General features: G+C 42.3%; 1 protein-coding gene across 1 annotated transcript in view; it reads left to right on the plus strand.

The window, feature by feature from the left end:
* The first annotated feature begins 1,989 nt into the window (after positions 1-1,989).
* The window catches only part of ARHGAP23 (Rho GTPase activating protein 23), a 285,796-nt gene continuing 264,522 nt past the window's right edge, over positions 1,990-23,263 (plus strand). The window contains exon 1 of the mRNA XM_060780918.2: positions 1,990-2,145. Within this exon, the coding sequence (XP_060636901.2) occupies positions 2,137-2,145 (9 nt within the window). The 5' untranslated portion in view covers positions 1,990-2,136. The remainder of the gene's footprint in view (positions 2,146-23,263) is intronic.

Consider the following 23,263-nt stretch of genomic DNA (forward strand, 5'->3'; position numbering starts at 1 on the left):
CTGGATCTGCATGTTCTCCTGCAGTGAGGACATTGGTTCCCAGGTGGAAGGCAATCCCAGTTAGAGTTGACTTGATGTGCCTTCTTCTTGATACGTTTCTCTCTTTTCATGCCTCTTCAAATTCTACAGCACTGCTGGTCACAGCTGACCTCCAACTGGAGTGCTCAAGGGTCAGGGCTTCCCAGTTCTTGGTGTCTACACCAGTTTTTACAGTTTTAATCCCATCTTTAAATCTCTTTTTCTATCCACCAATGTTACGTTTCCCGTTCTTGAGTTGGAAGTATCGTAACTGCTTTGGGAGACACTGCCATGTACTTACTTACTTACTTAGGCGATCCCTTGTTGTCTGAGTAGGATAGTCTTCCAAGATCAGTGTACTGGCGGTGAGTCCGTAGGTGACTGCGGAGCCCTTTCTTGATTTGCATGTTCTCCTTCAGTGAGGACATTGGTTTCCCATGGAAGGCGGTCCTGGCCGGGGTTGGCTTGACGCACCTTCCTCTTGGTATGTTTATCTCTTTCGCCCTCCATTCATGCCTCGCCCTCCATTCATGCCTCAGCTGTGTGCAGCACTGCTGGACACAGCTGACCTCCAGTTAGAGCCCTCAAGGGCCAGGACTTCACAGTTTTTTTTGTCTATGCCAGAGTTTTTAAGGTTCACTTTGAGTCCAAAGTGACTGCCATGTATTCCAGTTCCTAGCAGATAACATGGGATTTTATTCAGTTGGACGGAAGGGGCCTTAGATTTGCAAAGAAGAAGAGAAGGCTGAGAGGAGATATGATAGCCATGTATAAATATGTGAGCGGAAGTCACAGGGAGGAGGGAGCAAGCTTGTTTTCTGCTTCCCTGGAGACTAGGACACGGAACAATGGCTTCAAACTACAAGAAAGGAGATTCCACCTGAACATGAGGAAGAACTTCCTGATTGTGAGAGCCATTCAGCAGCGGAACTCTCTGCCCCGGAGTGTGGTGGAGGCTCCTTCTTTGGAAGCTTTTAAACAGAGGCTGGATGGCCATCTGTCAGGGGTGCTTTGAATGCAATTTTTCTGCTTCTTGGCAGGGGGTTGGACTAGATGGCCCATGAGGTCTCTTCCAACTCTATGACTCTATGATTCTATAAGTGGTAGGACTGAAGACTGACAGGTCTCAGGTTCGAATCCGGGGAGAGCGCGGATAAGCTCCCTCTATCAGCTCTAGCTCCTCATGTGGGGACATGAGAGAAGCCTCCCACAAGGATGATAAAACATCAAAACATCTTGGCGTCCCCTGGGCAACATCTTGCAGATGGCCAATTCTCTCACACCAGAAGTGAGTTGCAGTTCCTCAAGTCGCTCCTGACATGACAAAAAAAAAAGCGGTAACAGAACCTTGAAACGTGCCTTGGAAAGAAGAGAAGAGAGGGAGGGTGAAGGAAATTATGTAAGAGAAATGCGCACAGAGCATAGATGTGCAGCGGGTGTGTTGCATAGTACGCACGGCTCTCCGTGACCAGAGACGTCCCCTTTCCCTTGTCTTTGGGTTGATACTATAGCAATTATCATCATCTTCATCATCGCTCCCATCACCTGCCATCTCAAGACTGTTATTATTATTCTCATCATCATCATCATTGCTTATATTGGAATACAACTGTTTTGGTTCACTCCTGACACGATAAATAGAATAAATATTGCTTACATTGCCTGCCAGCTCTGGATAAAGCCAGCTTTAGGGGTGGCACCAGTGGAAGGGCATCTCTGGAGATGTGCAAAAGGTGTACGACAGTGGGAAGAGAAAGCATTGCATCAGGCAGGGTGGGGGTCTCTCCTTCTCTCTCTCTCTCTCTCTACCAGCCTTCCTCCTCCTCTACCTCCTCCCATTCCTCAGCCTGGATAAAAGAGAGAGATTGAAAGAGAGGGAGATTGAGAGAGAGAGAGAGAGAGAGACACCCTCCTCACATGACCCACTCTGGGCTGTGTCTTTGGATGGCTGCAAAGGGGGGCTGAGCAGGGAGGAGACAGGCGGGCAGAAGGGGAGGGGGCACCAAGGCGGGTCGCCTGCTCTGCAGCTGTGCCCAAGGCTCCCTCCCTCCTTCCCTACCACTAGGATGCTCAGCTTTTGCCCCATGGCTCGCCCTCCCAGCCCGTGAAGGGTCCAGGATGGAAGAGGTAAATAAATGGGGAAGGGTCCTGGGCTGGGCAGAGCTTGGGGGGCACTGAGACCACCAGCAGGGCGTGGTGCTGGCTGGGCTCTCTCCTTTGGGGAAGGGGCTTGCCTGGGCAAGGGGAGGAGCCGGCAGTGGGGTGAGTTTTAGGCCGGGTGGAGGAAGGGGCACGCGTGTCTGTTTGCACGCACAGAATGCCATGGAAATGGAAGCAAGAGGGGTGCTTTAGGTTTCTCAAACGTGGGATGCTGTCGCTCAGGGCACCGCCTTAATGCCCATCTCTCTCTCCCTCCCTCCCAATGTGTGCCTCCATCCACCTTAAAAATACGCCCCAACTCCATTCATGCTCCTCTCCCCATATTGTCGGGAGTGGACCCTTCTCCAATGAGGCTTGTGCCAAAAGAGATGCGTTGTACCCATAAGGCACCCTTTGGGCCCTTTGTTGTCAGAGAAAGAGGGGTCCACACTAGAAAGATGCCCAGGTTTGGAGACCCCTCCCCTAGATTTGGGGGGAAACCTTTCGCCAAGATCCCCGACAATTGGGATTGCATGGATTCGTGGGATCCAGAACTATTTACAAGGAAAGCATTGCAAGACCACCTTTGGACCACTTGGGCATGTGGAAGGATTGTAGCTGTTTTCAGCTGGGAAAGTGTCTCTCTGGCTGTACAGGGAAAACAGGGACAACAAAGAGCCCTGTGGCACCTGATTGGTACACATCTATTCTGGCACCAGCCTTAGTGGAATACAACCTACTCCCAACAGATGAATAGGGAGGGAGAGGAGTATTTTTAGGGTAGAGTGAGTGAGTGGGAGACTCCTAGTCACTATGGGGTGGGGTTACAAAGGCATAGTAGATAGAACTGTGTGTGTGTTGCGTCATCAACTGTGTGTTGCATCATGAGTTGCTGTCACTGTGGGCTTTGTGGGAACTGTGTCATGCTTGGGATGACAAAAGTGGGGTTGTTGATAGTGGCCAACAAAGAGCTGTGGGGCTCAATGGGAGCAGGGTATAAGGCGAGGCTGAAGAACCTGTGGCCCTTTACTTTTTTTTTTTTACTCTAACCTCTATCAGCTTTGACCAATGTGGCTAGGGATTATGGGAATAATAATATACTTTATTTATTCATTTGTCAAACTTGTGAAATTATATTAAACTAGTGGTCCCCTGCCATGCGTTGCTGTGGCCCAGTCTGGTGATCTGGAAAATAAAGTAACGAGAAAGTGCTCGTTTCTAATATATGTAATTTCTTTATGCTTGTGGGTAAACAGTATTTCTTGCTGTTTCTTTGTCAGTGTTGATGTGGAGAGTGTCTGGTTTGCCTACTCTGGAACATGCAACATATCATAGTCCTTCTTTAGTGGTCCCTTTCAAATCTATGACACTACATCTTTAGAAGGAGCTTGAAGACGTGGTTGTTGCAGTGTGCCTTCCCTGAATAATGATCCAAAGCACTTTACATTGTTTTAGGTTTGCTTGTATGTTTTCCACAATGCTCCATCACTTTTTTTCGCCCAAGTCCAGCATTATTTTAATTTCAATTTACATTTGGCCTTTCCATAGATTTTAATAGTGTGTTGTCTTATTGTTAATGTTTATGTTATTGTTTATTGTCTATGTTTGATTTTAATTGCTTGTATTGTTGTTATTATTGCTTGTATTGTTGTATTTGGGCTCGGCCTCATGTAAGCCGCACCGAGTCCCATGAGGAGATGGTAGCGGGGTATAAATAAAGTTATTATTATTATTATTATATCTCTCTGTGTGTGGATCATATCTATCTATATCTATGGCTAGACGGCTCTTTGTCAGGAGGGCTTTGATTAGATTTTCTTGCCCTGGTGAAGGGAGTTGGACTGGATATCCTTAAGTATTTTCTGTTGGTCATGGGGGTTCTGTGTGGGAAGTTTTCCCCAATTCTGTCGTTGGTGGGGTTCAGAATGCTCTTTGATTGTAGGAGAACTACAAATCCCAGTAACTACAATATTTCTGCCAAGTTTGGTCCAGATCCATCATTGTTTGAGTCCACAGTGCTCTCTGGATGTAGGTGAACTACAACTCCCAAACTCAAGGTCAATGCCCACCAAACCCTTCTTATGTTTTCTGTTGGTCGTGGGAGTCCTGTGTGCCATGTTTGGTTCAATTCCATTGTTGGTGGAGTTCAGAATGCTCTTTGATTGTAGGTGAACTATAAATCCAAGCAACTATAACTCCCAAATGACAAAATCAGTTTTTTTAGTGATGTTCACTCCTTGGGTTAGTAGGTGTATTGTGTCCAAATTTGGCAGCAATTCGTCCAGTGGTTTTTTAGTTACGTTAATCCCACAAACTAACATTATTACATTTTTATTTATATAGATAGTAATAGTCCAATAAAATCTGTATAACACAAGGCTAGGGACTTGTGGCTCTCTGAATGATGGATTCTGCCTCCTATCAGCTTTAACCAATGTAGCTAGGGATAATGAGAGTAGTAGTCCAATAAAATTAGAATAAGGCAAGGCTTGGAACCTGTGGTCTCTACATGTTGGATTCTACCTCCTATCTGTGTTGATCAATATGGCTAGGGATAATAATCCAGTAAAATCTGAATAAGGCAAGGCTTGGAACCTGTGGCAATCTACATGTTGAATTCTAGCGCCTACCTGCTTTGACCAATGTGGCTAGGAATAATGGAAGTAATAGTCCAATAAAATTTGAATAAGGCACAGTTTGGAACCTGTGGCCCTCTACATATTGGATTCTACCTCCTATCAGTGTCAGTCAACGTGGCTAGGGATAATAGTCCAATAAAATCCAAATAATCCAATAAATCTGAATAAGACAAGGCTTGGAACCTTTGGCAATCTACATGTTGGATTCTAGCACCTGCTGGCTTCGACCAATGTGGCTAGGGATAATGGGAGTAATCGTTCAATAAAATTTGAGTAAGGCAAGACTTGGAACCTGTGGCCCTCTACATGTTGGATTCTAACTCCTATCGGCTTCGACCAATGTGGCTGATAATGGGAATGATAGCAAAATAATAGCTGAACAAGGCAAGGCTAGGGACCTGTGGCCCTCTACATGTTGTATTCTAGTGCCTACTGGCTTCGACAAATGTAGCTAGGGATGATGGGAGTTGTAGCCCTACAAAATCTGGAGGCAAGCTGGTTTTTCCCAACCTCTTCCTGCCCAGTGTGCCCAGAGATCAGGGATGAGTGTTGTGGAGTTTAGATGGTGGAGTTTAGATGGTGGAGTTGCAAGATTTTGAGAGTGGCATTTGAGAAGAGAGAGGTTGGATTATGTCAAAGGCAAGATCTTCTATATGAGGAGATCTAGGAAATGGTGTGAGGGTTGGGATTTAGGATGTGTAAAGCCTTTGATGGATTGGGTAGCTGCTGAACCCACTTCTATTAGGACAACAATAAAAGATGTATGAAGGGCATGGCTTTGAGAAAAAGTGCTCTACTCCTAAAAACAGGTGGGGTGGAAGGAGGGTTTGCATATAGGAATGCATCAGTTCACAAAGTAGAAGTGTTCCTGGGCATGACTTTGGTACCAATGGTTGAAGAAACACACACTATGTGTGGCTAGGATTTTATAGTCCTCCTCCAAAAGAGTATTTCAATATTGTTGGACAAAATTTTTATTCAAACTGATAATATAGATGCATGAAATGAAATTATTGTGTTAGTCAAAGCTTACAAAATATTTTACACTTACTAGGGACCACCTTCTTTCAAAATGCATCCATCCAGAGTTGTTTTTTTTCTGTCCACAAGTCTCCATTTTTTATTATTTGCATGTTAGTGGCAAAATTATAGGTGTATTTTTTTCTTTTAAATTGGAAGGCTTTTAAGATCAAGTCAGGGGCTGCTGTGGTTATTAGTTTTGAATATGTTTTAATATATTTTAACTGCATTTTAAAAAATACCAGTGATATTTAATTCTGTTTTAATGTTTGTATATTTGTAGGTTTTGGACTATATTGAAATGCTTTTAATGTCAGCTGCTCTGAGTCTCCTTGTGGAGAGAAAAAGCAGGGTATAAATAAACATGATAATAAACATAATAAACATAATAGTAATAGTAATAAGCTCCTCCCCTTTTTTTAACATGATGGAAATAGTTGGTGAGGCAAGCCAGTCTGCTCTCCTGTCTTCTGTTTTGCTCTTACTGAGCTCAGTAAGGTGTTCTGGAGGCAGCTGCTGTTTCCCTTGCCTTCTGTAGGCAAACACACACTGCTAACTGTGTGTTGGAATAAAATCCCATTCTTCCCAGATCAAAATTTATTGCTGTTTTCTGCAGACACTTTGTACAACCCAGCACCAAAAGTCTGTGTTTTTGCAGTCCTTCACCATCTTTCCAAAGCTGATACTTATAAAAAATTTCAACTGGACAGAAGAAAGAGAAGTGGGCTGTGAGGGCATAAAAAGACTTGGTAAAAGAAGCTTCCTTGTATTCCTGCATGCTTTTGTAAATTATCCTGCAAACATGAGCAACCCCTTTACTATGGATTATTCAGGTCTTACATTGTTTTGAGCAGTAAAATAAAAGTACTCAATAATTGCTTCTTTTATAGATGACATTTTAATACTTTGGGCATTTATAGAGCTGGCGTGGTGTTGTGGTTAGTTAACGTCAAGACTACAACTAAATAGAGTCAGGTTCAAACTCCTGCAGGAAACATGCCACAGTAGACCTGGTTCTCTTTAATGTCTCTCACTCAAACCCTGCCTTACAGGATTGTTGTGAGGGTTTCATGAGGAGGGATAGAATAGATGTTTCTTTGAAGTCTCGAGAGCAAAGAGCAGGATTTTCTGTTGTTCCCCCATGCTAAATTTTATTTGATTGTATTGTTTGAATGTTTGCTTGTAAATCTGCATGATAAATGATCAAATTCAAAGAATAAAGTGGGAGATAAATGTAAATCAGTCATACATTTTTAAAAGCCAGGAGCCCTTGGTGGCACAGTGGGTTAAACCTTTGTGCCAGCAGGACTGAAGACCGACAGGTCAGAGGTTCGAATCCGGGGAGAGCGTGGATGAGCTCCCTCTGTCAGCTCCAGCTCCCCATGCAGGGACATGAGAGAAGCCTCCCACAAGGATGGTAAAACATCAAAACATCCGGGTTTCCCCTGGGCAACATCTTTGCAGACAGCCAATTCTCTCACACCAGAAGCAACTTGCAGATTCTCAAGACACTCCTGACATGAAAAATATAAATAAATAAATAAATAAATAAAGAGTGGAACCAGTCCAAATTTTAATTTGCCTGCAAACTTTTATTTATCAGAGGCATATACACACAATATGGTTTGTGTGGTATCTAACATAAAATTTCTTTCTATATTTCTGTTTGTGTGTGTGTGTGTCTATCTTATCTATCTATCTATCTGTCTGTCTGTCTATCTCCAATTGCAAATAACACAGGGGTTGGAAAAGCACCTCTTAAATTACTGAATTTCTTCAATTCTAAGATGCACTTTCCCCTATATATACTTATCTAAAAATGGGGTGGATCTTAGAACCGTGGGTGCATATAACACACACACACACACACACACACACACACATTTTTTTCCTGTTGGTGGTACTGAAATTAGTGCGCGTCTTGCAGTCAATGGTGTCTTAGGCCCCTTCTACATTGCCATATAAGATCCCGATGATCTGGTTTGAACTGGATTATATGGCAGTGTATACTCATATAATCCAGTTCAAAGCAGATAATATGGATTATCTGGTTGGATAATCCGGATTATATAGCAATGTTTGAGAGTTGTTTTTTTTCCATGAAGGACCTGCAACAGCTTCTCTGAAAAAATGCTTGTCCGTCCATCTCCTAATGATCTTTCTCTCCCAAAGATATGTGCTATGGAAGGTTAACTTTCCTCTAATATTCATAGAATCATAGAATAATAGTTGGAAGAGAACACAAGGACCATCTAGTCCAATCCCCTGCCTTGAAGGAAAGGCACAATCAAAGCACCCCTAACCAATGACCATCCAACCTCTGTTTAAAAGCCTCCAAGGAAGGAACTTCCACCACACTCGGTGGCAGAGAGTTTCACTGTTGAACAGATAATTTATCATGGTCAACCCTGAGACCAGTATTAATTTACAATAATCAACCCTAAGACCAGTGGCCCATGGAAACTGACTGTGCAACCTATATGCAGAATTTTGTTACACACTGAATTTCCATTATAAACATTCAGTGGGTCAATATAGAATAGTGTTTCTCAACCTTCCTATTGCCGCGACCCCTTAATACAGTTCCTCTTGTTGTGGTGACCCCTAACCATAAAATTATTTTCGTTGTTATTTTATAACTGCAACTTTGCTACTGTTATGAATGGTAATGTAAATATCTAATGTTCAGGGTGTATTTTCATTCACTGGACCAAATTTGGCAGAAATACCCGATATGCCCAATTTTGAATACTGGTGGGGTTGGGGGGATTGATTTTGCCATTTGGGAGTTTTAGTTGCTGGGATTTATAGTTCACCTACAGTCAATGAGCATTCTAAACTTCACCAATGATGGATTTGGAGCAAACTTGACACACAGAACTCCCATGACCAACAGAAAATACTGGAAGGCCTGGTGGACATTGACCTTGAGTCTGGGAGTTGTAGTTCACCTACATCCAGAGAGCACTGTGAACTCAAACAATGATAGATCTGGACCAAACTTGACACAAATACTCAATATGCCCAAATGTGAACACTGGTGGAGTTTGGGGAAAACCGATTTGACATTTGGGAGTTGTAGTTGCTGGGATTTATAGTTCACCTACAATCAACATTCTGAACCCCACCAACGATAGAATTGAGCCAAACTTCCCACACAGAACTCCCATGACCAACGGAAAATACTGTGTTTTCTGATGGTCTCTGGCAACCCCTCTGACACCCTCTCATGACCCCCTCCCCCCGCCGGGGTCCCGACCCACAGGTTGAGAAACACTGATCTAGAAAGAGTTTCTTGAAAATAGGAAGCTTGGGAACTACTGATTTAGGACTGTGTTTTTACATGCTGAGGGTGGAAGTTGTTTTTGTTTTCACATGCCTTCAATAATTTCCAACTTATGGGGACCCTAAGGCAAACTTATCATGGGATTTTATTGGTAAGATTCGTTCTGGGGAGGTTTGCCAGTGCCATCTTTTGAGGAGGATGTGCTTGGAAAGTATTGGATAGAGGAAACAGCTACTTTGATTACTAATTCAGCATCAAATCTTAAAAGCATCCGGCAAAATTGAAAGCATACAGCATACAGCAAAATCTGAGGGGAAAAGAAAGCATGTGTAAACATAATGACAGTTGTTTTTGCCAACTGTATGCCTCTAGTTTTCAGCATTGGGCCTGGCCAGATCTATAGGTTGGACAAATGCCTCTTCCAAACAACTGCAACTAATTATCGATCCATTAGCAAATTCTGCAAAGTGCGATTATCTGTCACTTTGGTCATTTCGTTCCTACTTTTCCCCCCCGTTTTTCTTTCTTTGATGTTGGTGCTTGAATAGTTCACCTGTTTTAGCAGTGTTCAAGGGCATAGTGAGTTGCAACAGAAAGGGATATCAAGCAATCCTTGAATACCTTTGAAGCAAACTGAGGGTGCATCTGAACTGTAGAATAATGTAGTTTGACACTTCTTTGATAAATCAACATGGATTTCTCAAACACAAGTCATGCCAGACTAATCTGATCTATTGTCGAAGGCTTTCATGGCCGGAATCACTGGGTTGTTGTAGGTTTTTTCGGTCTGTATGGCCATGGTCTAGAGGCATTCTCTCCTGACGTTTCGCCTGCATCTATGCATGCAGGCGAAACGTCAGGAGAGAATGCCTCTAGACCATGGCTATACAGCCCGAAAAAACCTACAAGAACCCTAATCTGATCTGTTTTGTTTATAGGGTTACAAGCTTAGTAGATGCAGGGAAAGCTCTGGATGTAGCATACCTTGATTTGCTGTCCAAATAATAAACTTTACCCCGCCACCATCTCCCCAAAGGGAGTTACAGTTCACAACAAAATAAAACACAAAGTAATAAAAAATGACATCACAATAAGATACATAAAGTAACAAAAATAAAATAAACAATTGCAAAAGAATATAATGAAAAAAATAGAAACACAACAGGCGGGCCAAATGCTCAAGATAAAAATGCTAAAACCCTGAATGTGTAGTGGAAAAATGTATTTGTGAGGGAGGAGCTCATAAGAGAGGAGCAGTGGGGTTAGGTCTTCATTAAGGACGGGGGGGGGGGGGGGCATTATGAGGACAACACTATAGATGGCACAGGCAGAAAAGGGATATATGGTCACTCTCCAAAGGCACATCGGAAGAGCCAAGTTTTTAGATCTTTCTTAAAAGCTGCCAGGGTGAGGGCCCACCTGATCTCCCAGGTAGCGAGTTACAAAGCCAGGGGGCCACCATGGAAAAGGCCCTCTCCCTCATTCCCACAAGTCGGGTTTGCGATGGAGGAAAACAAATATACATAGACTGGGCCACAGCAACGCGTGGCAGGGGACGGCTAGTAAGTAAGTAATAAATAAATAAAGTAATAATAAATAAATTTCAGTAAGGTCATCCTTCATGAACTTCTTGCAAACAGAGTATGGTAGTAAAATATATGCTAGATAACACTACTGTTAGGCAGATTTGTAATTGGTTAAGTAACCAATCCCAAAGGTTCATCTTCATCCTGGAAAGAAGTGGGGTGATGCAGGGTTCTGTCCTGGGCCCAGTTCTGTTCAACATCTTCATTAGTGACTTGGATGAAGGTTTAAACCAGGGGTCCTAAAACTTTTTAAACAGAGGGCCAGGTAACAATCCCTCAAACTGTTGGAGGGCCAGATTATAATTTGGAAAAAAAAATGAATGAATTTCTATGCACACTGCACATATCTTATTTGTAGTGCAAAAAAACCCCCACTTAAAATAATACAATGATTAAAATGAAGAACAGTTTTAACAAATATAAACTTATTAGTATTTTAATAGGAAGTGTGGGCCTGCTTTTGGCTGATGAGATAAGATTGTTGTTTTTGTGTGCTTTCAAGTAGTTTCAGACTTAGGTTGACACTGAGCAGGGTAAAGGTAAAGGTAGTCCTCTGACATTAAGTCCAGTCATGTCTGACTCTGGGGTGAGGTGCTCATCTCCATTTCTTATCCGAAGAGCCAGCATTGTCCGTAGACACCTCCAAGGTCATGTGGCTGGCATGACTGCATGGAGCGCTGTTACCTTCCCGCCGCCGGAGCGGTACCTATTGATCTACTCACATTTGCATGTTTTCGAACTGCTAGGTTGGCAGAAGCTAGGGCTGACAGCGGAAGCTCACGCCGCTCCCCGGAATCGAACCTGCGACCTTTCAATCAACAAGCTCAGCAGCTCAGTGCTTTAACCCACTGCGCCACCGGGGGCCCGACACTGAGCAAGGGCCAGGTAATTGACATTGGAGGGCTGCATCCGGCCCTCGGGCCATAGTTTGAGGACCCCTGGTTTAGAGGGCATGCTTATCAAGTTTTCAGATGACTCTTCCAATGTGCCTTTGGCGAGTGAATATATATTCCATACTTTGTCTGTCCCAACACATTCTCAATCAGAAACACATTCAGGGTTTTATCAATTTTATTTCTAGCACATTTGGCCCGCCCTGTGTTCTATTTCTCTATCATGTTATTTTGAAACTATTTATTTTATTTTGTTATTTCATGTATGTATTTAAGCAGCTGAGGGGGAAAAGGAAGGGGCCCGAGGCTGTTAGGGATTGTGGGAACTGAAGTACAAAACATCCGGAGGGCCAAAGTTTGCTCATGTCCGATCTATACTCTTAATGTCACACCAGCTTTTCTTCCAATTCCTGTTTCATTCGTATGGGTCCCAATTGATTTCAAGATGTAAGCCTGGGACCCCTCTTTGTTCCATCCTTACTTTGTTTATCTTCTAAGAAGCCATTAAAATGGCGAAGAAAATGTGAAGCCCGGAGCAGCATCCGAACATTAAAAATGCATCAACCCCCGAAAAACTAATTAGATTGGCTTTAAACATTACACCAACTCATCCTTAATAGCTTGCTTGAATTTAAACCACTGCCATCCTTGCAATGCTAAGCAGGGAATGTTTGTGGTTACTTGTTGGCCAGAGCATCGCTGTGCTGTCGCACGCTGGGCCTGTGCATAAAACTGTAGACAGGACATAAATTCTGTGTGCCCAACGGGACACCGGGGCTGCCTCATATTAAAAGCCTTTGGATTTCCTTAAAACGGAGTCTTTAGATTGCTTAAAGGTTCAACAAAGTTCTTTATTAATGAAAACAAACAGGTACTTTAAGGCTTTCTTAACAGTCTATTGGCTCTCTCTCAATCTTGTCCACAGGGAACAGGCACTATCTTCATAACTGTAACTAATGGGGAAATCCTTAACTTCTAATCTGGGCAGTCTGTCTTTGCCTCTGGTGGTGTGGAGCCCCTGCACCCGGTACCAACTACTTCTGGCTTCCGCGAGTGACCCTTACCAAGCAGAGCTTTGTAGACTTCCAGGGGAAAAGAACTCAGTTTTCCATGATGGCTGACTGAAGTTCTTCAGCAAAGGAAATGTAGGGTTGTATAACCCCGGCCAAGCTGTGGGCTGTATATCTCCCTGGCCAAGTTGTAGAAGACGAAGCTTTCTACAGGAGCTCTTGGTTTTATGCCCTGTGAGAAAGGGTTCTCTGTGTGGACTGAACTCAAAATGGCTCCAATTCCCCCTAAAACCCAAAAAGGGGGGCGAGACCAGGGAACCTAACTATAATTGACAGGTGGCTTGCCCTATGATTGCAGCCAAAAGAAGCCACCTATCTGCGGAGTCCCTGAAACTTAGGACTATAACAAACATTAAATGCAAAGCTAACAAAATTGGAGCTCCTGGTACAGCTGTACCTGCGCAATTGCACTTTGCACATGCTCAGTAGAGGTGCTGTACAGGTTGCCAATTTGGCAGAGGGCAGCATGATCCATGCCTCAGCTGCTAATGCATTTTGCGAGCTGCAATGTGTAATTATATATTGGATAATGTTTTTCAGTTCGTAGTTTTATGTTGCCTTCTGAAACAGATGCCAGGGACCCAGTGGTGTGGAGCTTCCTCTGATATGAAGCATCTGATGTCTAAATGCACACGTTTTAGCTGAGGATCCATGCAAATCTGTTTGTGCATTTACCACAAAATTTTCCTTTGGTCTCAAAGAGGGATCAAATTTCAGTGCATTCCATTCCTAAGACCTGATATGTGGAAAGTCTTTGTGTAGTCAGTCCACAGTGTGCGGAATAAAATGAACTCTGTCATTAGCTCAAGATATCTTTAATCTATTATCTTTCTGGGATTGAGCCCTGGCATTTTATACATACCTGTGGGGTCTGTTTGTGGTTACCCGATCAGGGAAGAAATAGCACTTGGCATATTTCCCATGGTGTTCTCATCTCTGTGGTCAGTCTTCCTTTATTTTCTGAACCTGCCTTTCATATAGAATTACAAGAAGGTGCCCAGCAACGTTGTGCATGGTAGCCTTGCCCACAGAGACAGAAAAATGGTGGTTTGGATGAGCCCCTCTACTTAATTATTGATCATTGTTATTGTCATTGTCATCATCAATATTATTCCTTTTCCCCAGAGTAGTTTTTTCAGTGTAGGATTCCAAAAAAACCCACATCGATACAAAAGTGAAAAAGTAATTAATCATCCCCTCAAATTAGACCTGTTAAAAATAATAAGCCATTAAAAACAAAAACAAATAAAAATTCAGCAGGTTAGAAAATAATTATTAAACAACTGCAAGAATAAAAGGGGTTTCACCTGCTTGCAGAAACATAGTAAAGAGAGTTCAAATCTGACTTATTTAGGAAAGCCCTTTACCATACCAAGTACCGTATATACTCAAGTATAAGTCAACCTGAATATAAGCTGAGGCATTTAATTTTACCGCAAAAATTGGAAAAACTTATTGACTTGGGTATAAGCCGAGGGTGGGAAATGCAGCAGCTACTGGTAAATTTCAAAAATAAAAATAGATACTAATAAAATTACATTAATTGAGGCATCCATAGATTAAATGTTTATGAATATTTACATAAAACTGTAATTTAAGATAAGATTGTCCAACTCTGATTAAATCATTCAATGTAAATGTGCTTATGTATTCTTCTATTAATAATAGAGTAAAATAATAAATGCAAACTAACAATAATGACAGAGTAAAATAATAAACGTAGTAATAATAAACAGAGTAAAATAATAAATGCAACAACAACAACAACAACAACAACAAGCCAATAATCACCATAGTTTATTTTAACTATGGTATATATTTTGGGGAAAATACTGTGTGTATATGGATAAGGAAAAGTGGGAACGACTGGCGTGGGAAGGGGCAACTGGGGAAGGAGAATGACTGAAGTGTAAAAAGGGGGCTGGAAACTGGGAAAGGTTCAGACGGAAAGAGGGGCTGGAAAAGTGGGAAAGACCCCAGTCTAGTGTGTGTGTGTGTGTGTGGGGGGGGGGGGTGATTTAGAAAAGCTGGGAAAATTGGGGTGGGAAAGGAAGATTGCAAAATGAGCAAGAATGGGGTGCAAAAGGGGGAGAGGGGCTGGAAAGATGGAAAGATTGGAGTGGGAAGAGGGCAAGTGAATAAGTGCGAAAGATGAAGGTGTGAAAATGGGCCTGGGAAAGTGGGAAACTGTGGTGGGAAAAGGGGGCAAGACTGAAATGGGAAAGAGAGGCTGGAACCTGGGAAAGGCTAAGATGGAAAGCATTCTGGAAAAATGAGAGAGAGGAGTTGGGGATAGTAAAGACTGGGGTAGGAAGGGGGATACCAGAAAAAGGGAAGACTCGGGTGAGAAAAGGGGTGCTGGAAAAGTGGGGAAAATCTGAGGTGGGAAGAGAGGAAGTGGGAAGGAATGAAGAGAGGAAGGTGCGTGGCCTCCCCTCCCCTCTTGGATTGCTGTGTGGAGAGGTGAGGGTTCTGGCAGGAAGATGTGGGTCCGCCTTCCCGTCAGGACCATCACTTGAGTATAAGCCAAGGGGGCCTTTTTCAGCCTAAAAAGGGCTGAAAAACTAGGCTTATACTCGAGTATATACAGTGTATCTTTGAAGATAGAGAGAGAAGGGTGTCCTCAAAGCAATTGTTTGTATGAGAGAAAATGCTTCTTCAAATAATCTGGACCCAAGCTGTATAAGCGAAGCCTCTATGGCAAAATAATTCTATTTAGGGAGCATAATACATTGCAAAAAGACAAGCATGTTGGACAGAAGGTAGGAACTATCGCATAACTAGGAGTTTTGTATGTGTGTCTGTTGTGTCCCTGTTAACAAAAGTACAAAATAACCACAGGGAAAAAAATCCTGACTCTACACAAATACAGTTAAGTCCAGAGCCATCTAGTGATGGAACTGTAGTATGACACTATCCACTTCAGAGGCAGCAGGTCAGAAAGGCTACAAAAGAAGGATGTAGGAAAAATGGTTTGCACAAAAAAAAAACTTGTTGAGGGGAAAAGAAAAGAGAGACTTCCATGGAGAGTTAGAAGTCATCTGAGTAACTAGTACATGCAGCAGACCTTTATACATTTCTGTGTCTCAAGAGATGGCTTCCTTAAAGATTCCTGTGGAGTTCTAGCCATTTCTGCATCCTGTCAGTTTTGCTTCAAAGAGAAGATTATTCAGTTATTTGGTTTGCAATGGGACACTGGAGTGACCAAGATGTAACTCATTGCACATTTAATATGAGAAAGTGATATTAAACCAAATAGAACCTGCTTCTGATACTGACTTGTAAGATTGAGGTCTTTTGATGACCTGCACCGGACTATGGTGCAGTTGACTGGGAGTCAGCTGCATTAAGATCACTACTCACCGAAAGGTCATGAGTTCGAAGCCAGCCCGAGTCGGAGTGAGCTTCCGATAAAAATTGTGTAGCTTGTTGTCAACCTTTGCAGCCTGAAAGACAGTTGCATCTGTCAAGTAGGAAATTTAGGTACCACTTATGTGGGAAGGCTAATTTAACTGATGTACGAGGCCATAAAAATCTCCAGGATATGCAAAGAATGAGGAAGTACTTCATCAGTGTCATGAAGAAACAGTGAAGCGACAGCTCCCCTGGTGGCCAGAAGCTGGAATATTAAATAGCCTCTGAGTGTCTGTCTATATTTGTTGTGTGTCTATGGCATTGAATGTTTGCCATGTACATGTACAATGTAATCCACCCTGAGTCGCCTGCGGGGTGAGAAGGGCAGAATATAAATACTGCAATTAATTAATTAATTAATTAATTAAATAATGATTGCTGTATTGTAGTTCAAATAAATAACTCTTCCTAGTTACTTGAAAGTAACCAAGTAAGCATACATAGGTGTTCACTTCATATGTTCCTGATGAATCCTGGTGCAAAAGAAAATTATGGAGCCACTTGAAACAAGGGGAAATTTGTGTTGGGTTTGGTCATTTGCTTCTTTGATAGTTGAATCACAGGTGCACTTGCTTGGCTGCATCAACAGAAATAGAGCATTGAATCTCATTGTATTCTACTTTGATCAGATATAACCTGGAATTCTGTGTCCTGCTCTGGATAGCACAGCTCAGGAAAGAGATTGGCAAGCTAGACCATATTCAGAGAAGGGATAACCAAGATGATTAAAGTCTGGGAACCAAGCGTTACAAGAATAATTTAGAGAGCTTGGTATGTTTAGATTGAGATTGAGATACCTACACTTAAATATCTGAAGGGGAGCCTTGTAGGAGATGAAGCAAGTTTGTTTTCCGCTCTTTGACTAGAATACGAACCAATGGATTCAAGTTACAAGGAGATTCCATCTAAATGTTAGCAATACTTTTTTAAAAAATGCAACTGCTATTTGACAGTGGAATAGATTGTCTTAAAGTGTGATGGATTCTCCAGGTTTGCATGTTTTCAGACAGAGGCAACATAGGCTGTATTGACATCTTAAAGAACTCTTTGGTTGTTTATTCCTGCATGGTAGGGGTTGGATTAGATATATTTTTTGCAGTCCCAATCCAACTCTTAAGGTTATATTCTTCTTCCTAGTTAACTTCCTATAATTCATTACTCTTTTTTGTAGGGGGAGGAAGGAGAGGAGCTGTTCATGGTGCTGAATCCCCCTTCCTCTGATCATTGAAATTTTTGCTCAGAACCTCCCACCTCTCCAACCTGGTTTGCTTCTGAGTTCTTACTCTAGTCATTTCTCAGACACTTTTAATGTTTGTCTCAATAAAGAGTAGACAGGCACACTTGATAGTTTTGTGTGGCTAGAAATAAAGCTCTGGAGGGCTACATATGTTCCTCATTCCCGCTGATAGGAAGGAAGGGAGGGAGGGCAATCTCTCTTTTTAATTTTCTTACGCCCTCCTTACGGGAAGTTGCTGCTAACAGTGAGTGAAATATGGTTGCACACTGTGAAACCATCCACTGCATAGCTATCAGCCTCCTTCCAGTAGACTCAAATCAAGGAAAAGTTGCACGAGAACCCCCACTCCTTTAAATGTTCTTCCAGCAACAGCAAGTGTTCCCCTGGGCAGCTAAACCAGGGAATCCCAATTGGATGCCCCCCACGGGGGTCTGCCTTCAAGGACAAACTTGGAAGTCCTTGAAAAGACTCAGAAATTGAGTTGGCAGATCAAAAGATAACCTGGCAAAATGGCACTACCTAAAAGAATCCCTCACCTTGTGTGACTGTGGAGCAGAACAAACAACTCAGCATCTGTATGCTTGTCCATAATGTCCTGCCTCATGTACAGAGGAAGAATTGTTTAAAACTACAGACAATGGGGTCGCCTTTGGCCATTTTTGGTCAAAAATATTTAGCCGTTTGTGCTTCTTCTATTTTTATCAGTTTTATACTTATTTATGTAATGCTTTTGATACAAAATAAATAAACACCCTCCTTAATTTCCCCTTGAAACTAATTCAAGATAGATGTGTTCCTATGCTTTGATGCTTTTGAATTCTTAGCATCTTTAGAATCATAGAATCAAAGAGTTGGAAGAGACCTCATGGGCCATCCAGTCGAACCCCCTGCCAAGAAGCATGAATATTGCATTCAAATCACCCCTGACAGATGGCCATCCAGCCTCTGTTTAAAAGCTTCCAAAGAAGGAGCCTCCACCACACTCTGGGGCAGAGAGTTCCACTGCTGAACGGCTCTCACAGTCAGGAAGTTCTTCCTCATGTTCAGATGGAATCTCCTTGAAGCCATTGTTCCACGTCCTAGTCTCTAGGGAAGCAGAAAACAAGCTTGCTCTCTCCTCCCTGTGACTTCCTCTCACATATTTATACATTTTGTTGTAGAAGGGAACAGGAACCTAATCAATGATGGTTTTAATTGCAAAATGATCCTTGAGATCACTCCTGTTGCTCCTTGGGTAATACCCTGGCCTCTTATCACTGGTGTATTGAAAATAGATACCCAGAATTGAAGGGAAAAACAAGCTCAGAGATTGTGGTTGGCTCCAGATTTGCATATGCTTAAGATTGATACCTTGAAGTAAATGGAAGTCATGTTATTCCTGACTAATTCAAATCTCACTGATTTGAATCAGATCCCTCTAAGTAGGACTGAATCTGCATCCCACCCGGTATTATTATTATTTCACACACTTTGCACTTTGAACATGGAATTGATGCATAGCTGGAGTTCAACTGGGGCTTTCGTTTCCTCCCAACAATCCTGTTATCCCACAAAATACCTAATGCAATCCATTTATTATTGCATGCCTGATTAATCTGATGTCCGTGAAGGTACAGTGGATATGGATTGAAGAGGCAAGTTCCCCGTCTGCTGTTTTTCCCCCCGTCTCTCTCGCTCTCTATTGCTTCTCCTTTTCCCTTGGCTTTGAGACAAGCAAAAACTTGCATTTCCATTTTCCTCCCCACCCCCCTGAAGTTCCCAGGAGTGGATGTCTCCTTTTGTATTTAATCTGGCAATGTCTCCCCCTCCCACAAGTGCATCTAGGGCAGATCTTCCCCCTCCCCAGATGATTTAATCCACAAGCCCAATTTTTCCCTCTCTAGCCTTCCAATCCTTCATGATAACTTGCCCTATTTTGCAATGTGGCCATTTCAGACAGCAGTGCAAAGTGAACAGATGCACCAGTGCCTGGGGGCCCTTGGCCATATTTGCCCAATGTGTGCCTTTTTTGCTGTTTTGCCTCAGTGATTGCGCACAAAGGTTTTTCTACCTGCAAGATTTCAAAAATGCAGACACCAAAAAATAAAGCAAGGATCTTAGAAGAAGCAATCTTAATGCATCTTTCTTGCAATGTAATGGTTTGAGCATTTTGGAGCACAGATGTCTTTTAATTTCTGTTTTGGTTGCAAGAGTTGTGAATGAGGAATATCAGAAACAATGTGAACTGAATGAAATTCTCATCTGTATCTATGGATCATTTATAGCACTGCTACTGAATGTGATGCTCCCTGAACCAGTGCTGGGCCCAAGCAAATAATTATAGCCATTGGGTACATATTTATTGAGAATTTCTAGTACATAGAAAATAATAATTGCCAGTCTACCACATTTGTCAGCCTGACAAGCACTGGTTTATACAAAGCAGTCTCTTTTTTATAAGCAATTTCCATGTGTAGTCCAGGCAATTGTGATGTTATATTACCATTTGCTATACTACTTTGAAAAAAAGCAACCAAATACAATGGTTTCTAGTGTGGTTTTTAAAAATCAAGGTTACGCGTTGTATTACTCATTGTTTGTTGTTGTTTCCCCCTTATGTAAAACAATAAGAAAACGGCAAAAAAGGCTCTCTATGTGGGAATCCTCCATAATGCCCTTCAAAAACAATAGGGACAATGTAATGAGTAAATGATGTGGAAAAATAATGACGTTGCCAGTTGTTTCATTACCTTAAAAATTAACGAATAACGGCAGGTGCCATAATCATTTCCAATATGTTACTTCAGAATTACTATGAATACACTACAGGATAATAAACACCAATAAAAAACAGAAGAATGGAAAGTTAGAAACAAAGATAAAGCATTATTCAAATCCGACATATTTACAACTCAGCATATGAGTTACTGGTGGAAGATTACCAGACATAGAGCCACTGCACTTTCACCATATAAGGATTTCCAGAGCCCACCAGAAGCCATTGAGAAAGTCCCTCTTGAATTGTTGTCAGACGTGAAGGTGTTGGGTTGTCAACAAGATGTTGGCGGTAAGCGTATTTCCAGAGTGAGGGGCTTTGGAGTATAGAATTAAGCGTTTCCTCAACACATCTTGGATCTCTGAGCCACTGTGAACCTGTCACTTCCATTCTTGCCTTCCCATCGCTTGCACCTACTGATTGCTCAGAGCTGGAAAGGTGGGCTGGGGTCAAGCCAGGCTCATGGATGCTTAACATAGTTCAGAACAGGTGCAACACCCCTCCCCACACTGATCCTTCTTTGCAATATCTCCCTGCTTCTACTCTTTAGCACCACCGTTCTCTAAGATTTCTGGAAGCGAATAGCTACTTTTTTCATTGTATAGGTAGTAAACAGTTGGAGCTGGTGTTTCCTATGTCAGTGCCTCAAGAATCCATTCTGAATTTTTGTTTGAACCTTTAAAAGGGCTGTGAAGGTGCAGAGCTCTATCTCCAAGTTAGTTGCAGTAACTCAGATACCTCAAGCTCAGACTAAAAACCAGAACAGGCTTACTGTCCTACTGACATGGGGGCCACCAGGAGAAATAGCAAGTACAGTCATTCTCCATGATTTCAGGATTACCATTTGCAGATCTGATTACTCATAGATTTGATTAATATATACTTTACTTAGGTGATCCCTCATAGCCCGAGGATGATGGTCCTTCAAGTATAGTGTCTTGGCAGTGGGTCCGTAGGTGTCTGTGGAGCCCTGTTCTTTATCCGCATGTTCTTCTGCACTGAGGACATCAGTTTCCAGTTGGAAGGCAGTCCTGGTCAGGGTTGGCTTGATGTGCCTTACTCTTGGCACATTTCTCCCTTTTGCCCTCTATTTGTGCCTCTTCAAATTCTGCAGCGTTGCAAGTCACAGCTAACTTCTAGTTGGAGCACTCAAAGGCCAGGACTTCCCAGTTCTCCATGTATATGCTACAACTTTTAAGGTTGGCTTTAAGCCCATATTTTCCTGTCCACCAACATTTGAGAGTATAGTAACTGCTTTGGAAGATGGTTATTGGGCATTTGTTGAATCTGTATAATGTTTAAAATGGATTTTATTGTTTTAATTGTAATTTTATTAGTGTATATGTTGATAGCATCATTGGATGCTTATGTAAGGCCGCCTTGAGTCCCCTTGTGGGGAGAAGAATGGGATAGAAATGTAATAAATAAATAAATAAATAAATAAATAAATAAATAACATGGCCAATCCAGCAGAGTTGATCCCTTTGGGGATCTCTAGGTCCTCCAGTGTGCCTTTATGTTCAATGTTTGCTGGTAGTTGATCATAAAATCATAGTGATGGAGCCAAGGATTTCTAGAGGGAATATTTCTCTAGGCACTTGTAAATCTCCAGTGTGATTCTGTTATTAATTTCTGGCAGACAGTGATCACAGAGTCACACTGGAGGACCTAGAGATTCCTAGAGATGTACTCTTTCCAGTAAAGAAAATAGTGGATATTTTATTTATATACTTTTTTCACTTCCAGGTGGGTCCTGTAGGCAGGACTCATGCTAAACCTCATGAAAGTCTAGGGATCACCATAAGCTCTGTAGTTGGACTTCAGCTTCCAACCCAAGTTTAGTACCACTGTGATCATGATACAGATTTAAACATAGAGTAATAAAATATTAGAATAAATTAGGGTGCATCTGAGGGTGGTTTTCACTTGATTCTGAACAGTCTCTGCTTGAGTGCAACATATGAGAGAGGGAAAAACTTCAGTCGTAAGTCCTCATCATTTCAAAAAAAGTCATATCACATGTTTTAAACTAATTTTACACTAATGTCATTCTGTGAATCCATCTTGATTCCAGAATCATAGAATCATAGAGTTGGAAGAGACCTCGTGGGCCATCCAGTCCAACCCCCTGCCAAGAAGCAGGACAATTGCATTCAAAGCACCCCCAATAGATGGCCATCCAACCTCTGTTTAAAAGCCTCCCTAGAAGGAGCCTCCACCACACTTTGGGGAAGAGAGTTCCACTGCTGAACAGCTCTCACAGTTTGGAAGTTCTTCCTAAAGTCCAGGTGAAATCTCCTTTCCTGTAGTTTGAAGCCATTGCTCCTTGTCCTAGTCTGCCCTCAGGGCAGCAGAAAACAAACTTGCTCCCTCCTTCCTATGACTTCCCCTCACATATTTATACATGGCTATCACGTCTCCTCTCAGTCTTCTCTTCTGCAGGCTAAACATGCCCAGCTCTAAGCCACTCCTCATAGGGCTTGTTCTCCAGACCCTTGATCATTTTAGTCGCCCTCCTCTGGACACATTCCAACTTGTCAAGATCTCCCTTGAGGTGCCCAGAATTGGACACAATATTCCAGGTGTGGTCTAACCAAGGCAGAATAGAGGGGTAGCATGACTAGAACGTTATTATCATCTAAAGACTATCCCACAACACCATGGCAGTGGCAACGGATATTACTGCAATATTTAAAGAACTAGAAAAGTGATTGTCTGTTGTCACATAAAAAATACAAACACAACTTTGATACTAGCAGGGAAGGAGATATTTCTAGCACAAGTTTTTGTGGACAAAACCCACTTTAGCGGTTATGTGGTACCACTTTTGTCTGCTACGATTACTGTTGTCCATAGTGTAAATCCTGGGTAAAGATTGTGAGGCCTTTTAATGGTTCTGTGTGGACAATTCCCAAGATGCGCTACCCTTGTCTAAGGCTATTGGGAGCTTGAATTCAATGGGGACAGCACACACCATTCCTGGCTTTCATCTTTTGGGCAGAGTTAGTGTGGCTTCTGTGGAGCCAAAAAAATCTTCCATGGTGAAGGAATTGTACTTGAGATCTTGAACAAAGTGCAAAGTTATGCCATTTGGTTAGTTTGTGTATGTATATGGCTGCTGTTTGGTGCTGATGCAACACGGTGACTTGCAAAAGTCGATGCTATCTGCCTGGGTTTTGTTCTCTCTCTGCTTTGTACCAGGCTGT

Source organism: Anolis sagrei, chromosome 6 (genome assembly GCF_037176765.1).
Source record: "Anolis sagrei isolate rAnoSag1 chromosome 6, rAnoSag1.mat, whole genome shotgun sequence".
NCBI lineage: Eukaryota > Metazoa > Chordata > Lepidosauria > Squamata > Dactyloidae > Anolis > Anolis sagrei.